We start from the raw sequence: 12,198 nt of genomic DNA, 5'->3' as shown, positions 1-12,198 counted from the left end.
ATGGAGTTTGTGTTATCCCATTTAATCTATTATTTTGCTGTAAAGATAAACTATGACACTTTTTGTGAATGTTTTCAGGTCCAATATAAATCAAAGCGAAGAAAAATCCACCGTCAGTCGATTCAAAAAATGCGGCAACTCTCAAAAACGATTTTAACATTCGCTTCGTGTCAGGAGATTGTGCAAAAAAGTTCACTTTTCAACAGATGACAGGCTCGCCACTTATCTCAATGTTATCACTGTGCTTTTAGTGATTTGTGCAATCGCTGTGACTTTAAACTCCGCGCAGTAGACCATGAATCAGTTGGTGCTACTCTCTGGTTCAATATTTTTATGAGTAGTTTAATAATGCACTTGCTACCTCAAAGCTGTTATACCTTTCAACCCTAAAGAAATTCCCTGTGTCTTTGACATTGATCAATAGAAGGGAAATACTCAAGGTTCGTTTGTTCAGGTCGACATAATTTAACAAACTGTTATATATTCTGGTATCTGGTTCATTGATCTGTTGTGACTAAGAAACTATTTAAATCTGCTTCATCAGCACAACATGCCATAAACTAAAGATAAATGCATTAGACATACACATGTGCTGTTGGCATGGTGACAGTTGGCTACTTTAATTGGGTTCAGTCACGCCAGGAAAAACAACAATAAAAATAGTTGGTTTATTTGTGTTTTTCAAGCTGCAGGTGTCAAAATTTCAAATCAAAAAAAACAAATCATGCAAACACAGAAACATAAGCCATCGAAAATAATCAAAAGGATTTGGTTTGTAAACAACAAATGTAAAGCAATTATTATTAAAAAAGTAATGGAGATCAACAAAATATAGGGAAAACAAAACTAAAGATAAATGTATTAGTCATACACATGTGCTGCTGGTGACAGTTGGCTACTCAAATTCTGTTAAAACCACAAAAATATGAAACATATGGTTATATGTGTGTTTTATAAGCTGCAGTAAATATAAAATAAACATGAGTTTGCCCGTGATTTCAAAGCAAGGAATCAAAACAGAAATATAAGCCATCTGAACAGTTAGAGTATTTAGTTTTTGAACATTAAATCAGAAACATTGTGTAAGCCAGTATTACTCAAAAAGTAATGGCCAGCAATAAATTTTGGGAAAACAAAACAAAAGTGGAAATATAGTCAACAGGAAAGCTGGGAAAAAGTTAACATTTTGCCACAAAAGCTTCGGTGTAAAATTTAAAACACAATCTATTATTTAAAAAGTGCTGAACAATAAAATATCGGGATATTTAAGCAACAAATATTTTAAAAATCACTGGCTTAGTATGTAACCAATAAGCGCAAAACTGAAACAAATGTAATCGTGAGCAATAAAATATTAGAGAAACAAAATCAAAGTGAATATGTAGTGGTGGTCAACAGAAATGCAGATTTAAAATGTGGGAAATTATGATTTTGCTATGAGAGCTTTGGTAGAAAATTTGAAACATAGGATCCATAAACACAATCTGCGGCAAAATCATGACATTGTCAGTAATTTCAGTTGAAGTGGGTGAAAGTTTAACTTATTGCACAGAGCTTCTTTGGTTGTTGTGCAACCTCATGTGGCCTCTTAACACTGCTTGCTTCAGTTGCTTGTAGTATGTCTGGAAGACCCCAAATCTGGCGATTCTGCAAAATAACAACATAATTTTACCACTTACATACCACCAAGTTCAGTGCAAAATAATATGACTCTTAATGTTCGTTATTTGTGAACGTTCATCGAAAATTACATATTGTAGTGTTTTCAAATGACTACCAGAGTGACAGATGTACGTTACAATGACAAAAATACATTTGAGTCATTACTAAAAACAACAAATTCTGTGTTTTAATTCCCATAAAAATTGCCAGTACTGAATTTGTTTTTTAAACTCTAGTACAAAAACAGAAACATATTCTTGTTTATTGGCAAACAACAAAATGCCTTGTTCAAGACTGCATCTATGCATTGAACAAGAAAATATTTTGTTTATTACCTAATAATAAGTTATTGTTTTTAATTACGGCACTGCAGTAGTTTTCTTGCAAAAGGTTGTTACGTTTTCTCACTTTGCACTTGTGAAAGAAAATAAAGGAATAAATTTAACTCACCAGTTTGCGGTTGGCTTTATGCAAAGCTTCTGCCCCAACTAGTGTGATGTCACACTCTGAAACATTAAGCTTTTCAACTTTTTCCAAACAAGGGGCCACAGCAATTGCCCCCTCATCACCAAACTTGTTTTTGGAGAGATCCAAATAAACCATCTGTAAACATAAAAGGTTTTATTAGTTTAATTTTTTTTAGCTTGTTAAGATAAATGTCATTTGTGACATGCAAATAACACAACATATTTTTTAACAATCTTAAAAACAAAACAACAAATGTTGCTATTGAAACATCATCGACACAAGTATTGAAACGGGATGTTTTACACTAATATACTGGCTTGTTTGTTTCTGGTTAGGATTTTTAAAACTGAATTTTGTACCTAAATGCAACAAATAATATGTAAAAAACCCAAAAGTAAATACAAAAGTGTTAAACCGGAATAAAGTAAATATTATTGGGGATAGACACAAAAAATCCATTGTGACTGTTTCAACTCAACTACTGCGTGAGGTAAATCGGGATCAAAAATTTTGAACTGTGAAATATACTTAGTGACATTAGGTTCTCACATTAAGCAGTGTTATGAAATGTTGTGAATATAAACTTCCAAATCTAAGCAATTCACAAAACATTTTTACTGCAACATTAGTTGAGTGGTCAATACAATCCCTATAGTGGTTAGGTTTGTGGTTTAAACCTAGCTTTGGCATTTTTAAGTCACCTTACCGAAACAAACACTAAAAATTATGTTGTGTTCAAATATAAGTTTGCAACTCACTGAGTGGTTCATGTTGAGGATGGCAGCAATCAATGCTTGCAAGCAAGTGATGGTTAAATTGCAATCTTTAAAGAACAGTTGACGAATGTTGTATACACAAGATGACACATGATTGACACCAATCAACCCAATGTCGTTTTCTCCCAGGAAGAGTAAATTCATCTGCAAACAAATCAGCATGAAAGTTAATGTGAAAGGAAAAACTGTAAGGAAAAGCAATACAAGTGTTTTTGTAAAATTTATAAACTTCCAGTTTTTAATATGTTATGACACAGTAACATGAAGTAAGCTTATGTTACTGGATTCCATAATTTATGTAACCAAGTTTAATTAAATACTGATTATGTGTGAAAAATAATTTTGCCAATAAACTTTGCCTTGTGATTTAATATTGTAATAAGGAGTGAGAATACTTTTAATTTTGCAACATCTTTTTGATAACACTTTATAATAACATTTACAGAAAAAACTGGAAGAGGTAATAAAAAAAAAGTTATAATAAGCAAAGCCTTCATTTTGCTGAGCTTTGCAAAAATAACAAAACAGTTTTATCTTACTGGTTTTTGCCGCTTGCTGATTTCATGGCACAGTTGTTCAAGACCATCACCTGTGACTAAACATTTTGCCAACCGCATCCCATCAAGTTTATGGATGCCCGGTGCAAAACTGTCCAAAACTTTCTTCGACATCACATTTTCACTCAAGTCCAGCCAGCTCATCTACAAAACACCAACATGCATCTGTTACCTGGAATATATCTGTAACATTTTATTTGTGTTGAAATTCTTAAAACAGACAATGGTTAAACAATTGCTCATTGTTTTTGCATGACACTCACAATTGTTTTCCATTGTCTTTATTACAACAGTACTGTTATGTAACAAACACCAATCATAATACATAGATATTAGGAGCTCAATTATTTTTTTTCCAAACAAGTTGAAAGTTACAAACAATCAACTGGTAAATTTGGAAAACTAAATATTCATTAAGTTCTGATGAAACTTACTTGTTTGTAACTTTATTTCATCTTGTCACATAAAACCCAACAAACTTCATCATATAATAGTTTGGATGTTAAAAAGTAAAAACACTAAACTTACATTTGTATCTCGCTTTGCTGTGGCTTCAGCTACTTCATTAAAATCATCTTCTTTCAAGTTGCAATTTACAAGCGATAATGCCTGAATCAAGTCGATGGATTTGGCCAGATACCTCCCAACACCAATGAGGTTGTTGAAAGACAAGTGAAGATGAGACAACTGTAAGACACAAATTTGAAATGATTGCCCTTTGCATTTTAAAGATATTTAACCAGTAAAAAATTAAAAATCAGTCATCAATATCCTGCAAACTACAAAATCACATACATGGATGTTGTGTTGTGTGATGACACCAACCAGGGTTTCCACCATAGGAATTGTCAAACCACACGTCCATAGTGTCAGTTCAGTGATACCAGGAAGAAGCTCCAAGATAATCTCAAAATCCCCTGTTATGTCAACATCCTTCAAATGCAACTTGGGTATCTGTCAAAAAATATTAAAGTGCATTAGGCTGGTAACAATAAACAAAACCAGGCCAAAACCTCTTATAAAAATACAACACATTTTGCTGTCTGTATTATGATGTTTTTAATAAACATAATTTAATACTAAAGTATAACTGTTCCCTTTCTTTTAAAATTGTTTTTGCATATTTACAACTGATGGGTTTTTGCAGCTGTGTCCTGTTTTTTTTTATGATATGTAATGATAATATCATGTGTTTGGTGCACATTAACAGAATACAATGAAAAAAAATGAAAGCTTGTAAAATCTTCTTATACCGGTTTACATTACTGGTTTATATTAATATTCTATAAAATTATAACAAAACTAACATTTTTATGTCAAAAATAAATTTAAAGTTTTTACTTTGTGTGTGGATTGCTGAATGGTGCTCAGTAATGTATGTAGACCCAGTCCAGTAAAAGTGGATCGATTCTGCCAATCCCCCACATTAAGTATGTGAGATTCTTCAGCAGCTGATAGGACATGACAGAAACTCATTACTTGGTGGGAAAGAAAATCTCCTGATAGTAACAATGGGTTGGGAAGGGAATTGGCAACAGCCTTGGTTAAATCATCGTCTTTGGCCTCATTTGCCCAACTGCATATGTTGGAAAGTGTGGAATCTTTTTCTCTTGATTTGAACTTGTTTATTTGTGAAGTTGATTCTATGACATCATCAAAATATCTGTCTACTGTTACTGGGATATCAGAAGGTAATTCACTCAAATTTGGTAGAAGCTTCCTGGCTTGTGTTTTTACAAGTTGTTTTTTTCTGTTTATTTCCTGGGCTTTCGGAAACAAGAATATTATTTTTTCTTGAACTTTTTGATGACAGAATCCAAACAGAAAGCGGACAACCACCTCCCAGGAACTTTGTTGGAATATCTGTTGAATCTTGGAAGAGAATTCCTCATAGGATGCAAACACCATGAGATGAAGTGCAGCTAAAAACTCCTGCCATGTGGCATGAATGAAGAAAAATGTTTTTTCCCCATCCAAAACCAACATACCATGTTGATGCTTGGCATGAGCACACATGAATGGCTCAATAAATTTCATTTCTATGCCATGTGTCACAAAATCTTGGCAGGGAAATGAAAATTGACGGTTTTCAACACCATTCAAAGCCATATTGGTTAGTTGCTTTAAATGCTCCAAATCTGTGTGAAATTTTGGGTTTTTCTGCCATTGCTTAAGTTGATTCAAAAATACATCAGAAATGGACAAAACTGGTTTGTTTGACTCCAGGTTTTCAACAAAGTATGAAATAATCAATCTTGCAAAGATTGGAATAAACAACAAAGCAGATACATTGGGTTGTTTTTCCAGCTCATCTTGGACATGTTTTTGTTGCTGTTCCGTTTTGGAATACTGTTTGCAGAGAAGATTCTGAGATTCTTTGCTCAGACCTAAAACTTGTAGCATAAATACTGGCTTGCATTCTGGGTTGAAGTTCAGAAAAGCATTTGGTCGGGAAGCAATTAACTTTTTTGCATTGGGAAGTAAGCGACAGTTCAGCAGATTCATCAGGATACAGTAAGGCATTTTTTCTTGATGGAGTGACATGCCATGTGGGTGTTTGGAAAAATCACCTGTTATTTCTGCTTCATCAAGCCCATCAATAACAATCAGTGTGTCTGAAGATTTGTTAATTTCATCTAAAATCGCATCATCTGTTTCTGGTTTGAATTTGTATTCATGATCAGTAGACACAAGAAGGAACTTTAAAAGATTGCTTTTTTCCATGAAGTCAACTTGACGTATGGAAATATAGAACACAAAAGCATTTGGATGTGACTCAATCCAATGTTTCGAGACAAATTTGCAATATGTGGTCTTTCCTATTCCAGCAATTCCTGTTAGACCGGCCACATTTTGCTGCTGTTTGTTGGTTGTTTCATATGATGATTTTGCTTTCTCATCATATGAACGTGATGCTTCCTCAAATAAACTTTCTGGAGGTATATTCTTTTTGTCAGTTTGTTTTTTAAACAACCAGCTGCTTGTATTTCCAAATTCTTCTTCACTCACATTCTCTTGTTTTGTTGCTTGCAGAGGGACACGGTTTGTTGAATCAGCTATTGCTTTTGCAAATTTCAGGCAAAGTTTTTTCAAAGATTGTTTTTCCAAGTCTGAAACTGTTTGAAACACAGTCAGTTACTATCTGTGGATTCTGTTTTTCTCTTATCATGACACTAACATTTTATTAATGTATATGTTATGAAACTTGTGTTCTTCTGTTATAATTTGTGTTGTGTTGAGGTTAAAATCATACCAAATCGCAACTGTAGTAGCAACATTTAACCTAAATGTGTTGCTGCAGTTTTATGGAATAATTTGCTTTCAATAGTTTTTAAAGTCTTGAAAGATATAATTGGATTTTGAGCAGTTAGGAATTAAAAGTGAACAGTTTTGTGATATATATTCCAAGATATATGCTTGAAATAATGTTGGTGATAAAATTTAACACTTGTATTCATTTATGTGGCTGCAATAATTTGTGTTTTATTTTGATGTCAGTGAGCAGAACAACACCTGATCACATTATGTCACACAGAGTCTGTTGTTCAGCTGCTTGTCTCATTTTTGTTTTGCTGTTGTGTTTTCGACCAAAAAAATACACTTTTCGCTTTGAATTTCCTAATTTTGGCCCATAGTTCACAGGACCTACCAAACTTTTCAGCTTATAACCCTTAAGGAACATTGCATTCAATATATGTTTTTAAATCACTCAACAGGGTCGGCAACCTTTAGAGTGCTGCATGCCAATTTACTTGATATTTCAAAGTAATAATGGCTTTGTGTGGTTGCCATAAACCACTTAAAAATGCAACTAGGCGATATAATTTAATAGTTTGGGTCTTAACGTTTATGATACATGTTTTATTTAGTTGATTTGGTATGATTTTAACCATTTATCACCAACATGAATAAGTCTTAACAATAAATATGTCTTCAATTAATGATTTTGATTATTGATAATTAAAGTTTTTCTACTCTTTTGGATCCAATTAGTTGAAAAATAAATGCTCGAAAAAGAAAGTTACAACCTGATATTATCTCTTTCCAGTCAGGTTCAGATGAACTTTGTGAATCTGATTCATCATCACTTGAACATGAGTCGGCTAAAATTAAAAAAACTTAAATATACTTTCAAGTAACACTGTGTTTTACCTTTAAACCAAATCAAACTGGCATTCTTATGATTTAAATGTAAGTATAGGCTGTGGTGGGATTTGAACCCACAACAGGAGCTTATCTGTTTTTGAGATTTTCTAATTGAGCTACACAGGCTCTGCAATCACATTCATATCTTGCCTGTCGCAGCAATATTGTGCCAAACAAATGCTTTGATGATTGTGTTAGTTTATGACAATACTCCTTGCAGACCTAATCTGTTATGAGTGGAACAACTAACCCCCAAATACCTTGAGGTTTTCATGAGTACAAATGAACCAACCTTTAGTTGAAGATCCAGCTGCTTTTGATTCTGGTTTGGAAATGTCAGGAGCAACAAGCTCAATGTTTTTTAGAGCTTTTGCAATTTTCTTTACAGAAGCTGAAACAAAACATGGTTGGATGTTTTGTATTTTCTCAAAGCAACAGAATAACAACCAGTTTAAAATAAATAAAAAACTCTTAACTATATGCGCTGTTACAAAAAATAAAAACTCGGCAAAATTTGATTTAAGTTTTTCTGCTGCCCACCTCCAAGTATATTTAAGTAGTTCAATATTAAATAGGCAACAAAGTTTTAACTGATCTGGGTTAAAGGGTTTAATGTAAGCAATTACTGCCATGTTTTTTGATTTTGCTGAGTTATGATCATGTGTTATAAAAGATAAAACCCTGTTATAGATGTTTTTACCAATAGTGCTATGACAAACAACTATTAAATGCTAAACAGGTATAAAACTGTTCACATGTGATAAGTAAGCGTCACCCGGCCCACACTGTTTTGACCTATAATGTCTCATCAGTTTAGCAGCTATGGTTCAAGTCCAATTGGGGCATCAAACAGATTAAGTCGAATCAGATTATCTGCATTGTTCTCCCAACAAACTGGAGTGCATTTAGATGGCTACAATAGCCAATACGACCTATGTCTCGTCACCAGCTGCACTGATGAGACCTTATAGGTCGAAACAGTGTGCACTGTCTGCAGCTTATTGCATATAGTTACATAGACTGAATGTAACAGCTATACTTAGTTTTATGTAACAATGCAATAATAACTAGAAGGGTGGCTTAGCACATATTGCCCTTGCATATACACTATAAACTATTTTAAAACATAAATATATTTCCTATGCTTATTTTGTATTGGGTCCCATATTAGCCATCATTTTTTATAACTTTAGTCGTTTCTGCAGGCAAAAACTCATGGGTCCCCACACATGCAAAGTTGAAAATAATGCAATTCAAGAGATAACCATGAGAAAGTCGGGTGTTGTAAGGTAAAACACAGTGATCGGCACTGGGCTTAAATAATAATACTATGTAGAATACAAACTTTAAAATTAGATTCACCCCAGATATTGTTTGAAGTATGTCCTATTTAACGTTTTAAAAAACTGACCCATTTTAGGGGCTAGTAGGGCAACTAATTGGGTTCGACACACAAACATATATAAAACCACAATGACCCAATCCAATAGTACTGCAAAATTTCAGCCCAATCCGCCAATGTTCAAAATTTCGACCACTAGAGGTGTTTTGAGCAACAACCGTTACTGTTTCTGACGTCATAGGGCTGTTAACAAGCCCCTAACTGCCATGCCGCAAAAACGACCACCAAACAACCCACCAACGAGCAACATACAACTGGTTGCCCTTGTAACACTATTGCTCCAAATAAATCTTTCGTTTGTGGTGCCCAGTAACATACAAATACGTTTTACACTTTAGGGGCTTGTGGGGTAAATGTTAGGACTACTGGGTTGAACACAACAATCGACACAGTGGGATGCACATCTACATGAATATATCTACCATCTGTGTAAATTTCAGTCAAATCCATCAAACATTTGATGGAAAAACAAGTCGGACAAACTTTGGGTAAAAACACCCATTTTAGGGGGCGAGCGGGGTAAATACTGGGGTTATCAACAAAAACAAAGTGGGATGCACATCTACATAACTATATCTACCATCTGTGTAAATTTCAGCCAAATCCATCAAACATTTGATGGAAAAACAAGTCGGACAAACTTTGGGAAGAAAAAAAAAGCAAGAAAAAAACAAACAATTCGAGTAAAATCAATATGTGTCCCCTTCAGGGAAGGGGACCCATAATTAAAATATTGACAAAAGTCGAAGTTCATTAATACTGTAGATGCGATGCTTATATTCATGGGAAATTTTGAAATATTTCACGACCCAGGCTGGAAGGTCTTGCGACCCAAATTTGGGTCGCGACCCACTATTTGCGGACCCCTGTTTTAATGTACAGAAGATAATGTGATATTTGTACTAAACTATAACACAATATTAAAACTCAACAATGCAGTTTAGGGTTAAATTTAAATCAAATTTCTATATTTATTAGGAGATTTATTAAAACATTAAGTCACGATAAATATATTCTGCCGTTGTGGCATCATCGATATCCAAAGGCAAAGCATGTTTTAATAAATTTATATCAATAAACACAGGTTCACAATAGTCATTATCCACCATCTAACGAGATGGAAGATTCTAGTTTAAAGTATACTAAGTAAGTAATCTAGGATTTAAGCCTCCCCTGGTTAAGAATCATTAGTTTAATTCTTCTCTGATTTAAAACATACTTTAAATAGTTCCAACTTACTTCGCACAACAGATTTCTTGACCCAGTTGTAAGCCAAAATTTGATCAACTTTTTCATTTCGTTTCGAAGTGAATATCTCTTCTGCTACCATTTTTTCCAGACCAATAATAAGTCTGCCCTGTTCATCTGCTTACACAAAATAAGGAGTCAAATGTATGATCAAAAAATCTCTGGTTTCCTGCATTATTGTCTCACAAAATCTGAAGTGTTAACATTTATAACAATTGTGAAACATCTTTAAGCAGCATTGAAATGTAAAGACAACACAACAACAACAGTGTTGTTGCACACAGTACTGCCACCCACTGACAGGGTGACGGGGAGTCGCTGCCACCCACTGACAGGGTGACGGGAAGCTGGTGCCACCAAAGATATTAAGTTGTCAACCACATGATATACAAGTTTATCCTCTGTGAACCACATTTGGCAAATACATACCAAATCTTTTTTAAGACATTTAGTAAGTCACTAAATTATGTCATGTTACATGGCATACCTGTAAAAATTAAAAATCACTGCCTGTGAGGTGATTACCTTGCAATTTGATCCAGTATGGATTTAACCTCACTTCATTTTTACTGACACATTGCTCCACAGTGTTGTCTGAAAACCCAAGTTTTCTGAGATATTCGGGCCAATTGGCTCGTCGAATTTGTTTTTTTATGTTGCCAATACTTTCTCCAGCTGCTTGATCATCAGAAACTGATGGTGGTACACTGAATACAATAATTAGTTTTCAGAGTATAAATAGTCCTTCTCAAAAGGTAACATTTGTACTGTTTTCATAAAAACACTTCCTATTACCTGCTAATAATTTTAACCTACAAACTTGTGCTAAGTGTTTCACAATAATTACAAATTAATCAAACATTTACTGTTAGTTTATTTTTCCAAATCAGCATAAACACATTTTCATTGTGCCCCACAAAACAAAACTGGACATTGATTTCAAATTAAGTGCAAAGCTTCAACCAGTTACAAAATCTACATGCTTTTGAACACTTACCTTTCTTTTGACATATTTACTTGAGTAATGTTGCAGCATGAAATGAACTATGTATGCAGTGCATAGCAGCACTAACAAGTTATACTTTCTACAAGGAAATACTCTTGATCAGCTGAGTTGATGAATATTATTTCCAGCCCAAGCATTGTAAAACTGACAGTGGAAACTTTTTTCCTGATCAGACTTGCATCAAATAACAGGAAGTACTAAGTGACTAATTGAGGTGGGATTGAATGCAGCAACAGCCAACACTACCTTATATGTCATCAAGGAAATTGAGTTTTGCCAATCAGCTAAAGAGGTCTGGTATTCTGCAAAGTGTGGAGTTGGATATGCAACACCTGCATTAAAACATGCAAGTTAATAAAAATGATGAATTGTAGCCAGTGAATGCCGTTTTCATTGCACAAACTAAAGTTCGAACACAAATATAAAGTCCCAATATTACTACAAATTGATTACTCTTATTGCAAATTATTATTTTTCAGAGCAATGCTGTTAACCATGTCTTAGCAAAGCAACTTGCCAATAACACCAACACATTAAAACATAATAAGACAAAAACTATAGATTGCAGTGATGTTATGCCATCAAAACTTGTAGTGTAGAAGTTCAATAATTTCAGCATAATTTGAAACCAAAACAACAACTTTTTAAAATTGAAAATTCCTTTTTTGTTGCGTGGTTTGTTAGTTTCATCAGAAACAATGAATAACACAATATTTTATTTTTGGGAGTTCCAAGTTAAATTACTTTGAATAACACAATATTTTCGTCAAAGGAACATTCCTCTAAAGCAGTGGTCTTCAACCTTTTTAGCGAAATTGCCCCCCTTGCTAGGGCACTGGTTCAAAATCGCCCCCCATTATAGTGTTATTTTTTATTAAAGCTCTTGACTCTTCAGCATTTGCGTGCAATTAGTTTTACAGAGCACCACACAAG

At 34.0% G+C, this 12,198-nt stretch overlaps 1 protein-coding gene and 1 pseudogene across 2 annotated transcripts; both read right to left on the bottom strand.

Moving 5' to 3' along the window:
* Positions 1 to 3,441: 3,441 nt before the first annotated feature.
* LOC145208838 (NACHT, LRR and PYD domains-containing protein 3-like) lies at positions 3,442 to 7,994 on the bottom strand (annotated as a pseudogene). The gene is made up of 6 exons (XR_013854942.1): positions 7,902 to 7,994; positions 7,492 to 7,566; positions 4,805 to 6,579; positions 4,259 to 4,417; positions 3,992 to 4,150; positions 3,442 to 3,607 (listed from the first exon to the last, which is right to left on the bottom strand). The product of XR_013854942.1 is annotated as an NACHT, LRR and PYD domains-containing protein 3-like (transcript).
* LOC145208837 (uncharacterized) lies at positions 7,424 to 11,591 on the bottom strand. Its single transcript, XM_080079086.1, has 5 exons — positions 11,257 to 11,591; positions 10,785 to 10,966; positions 10,251 to 10,376; positions 7,902 to 8,000; positions 7,424 to 7,566 (listed from the first exon to the last, which is right to left on the bottom strand). Exons 1-5 carry the CDS (start codon positions 11,268 to 11,270, stop codon positions 7,424 to 7,426), a joined length of 564 nt encoding a protein of 187 aa, XP_079935212.1. The 5' UTR covers positions 11,271 to 11,591.
* Positions 11,592 to 12,198: the final 607 nt, after the last annotated feature.

This window comes from Phallusia mammillata, unplaced genomic scaffold, assembly GCF_965637545.1.
Source record: "Phallusia mammillata unplaced genomic scaffold, kaPhaMamm4.hap1.1 HAP1_SCAFFOLD_373, whole genome shotgun sequence".
NCBI classification, from domain to species: Eukaryota; Metazoa; Chordata; class Ascidiacea; order Phlebobranchia; family Ascidiidae; genus Phallusia; species Phallusia mammillata.
Note: the sequence above shows the minus strand (reverse complement) of the source record. Positions and strands in the feature narration are given on the sequence as shown.

Bases quoted from the DNA above. Each gene is read 5' to 3' on its own strand.
- LOC145208837 (XM_080079086.1), bottom strand. The intron at 10,377-10,784 runs GTAATCACCTCA...TTGTGTAAGCAG, and splicing joins ATACTGGATCAAATTGCAAG to ATGAACAGGGCAGACTTATT. The intron at 7,567-7,901 runs GTTGGTTCATTT...TTTTAATTTTAG, and splicing joins AGCTGGATCTTCAACTAAAG to CCGACTCATGTTCAAGTGAT.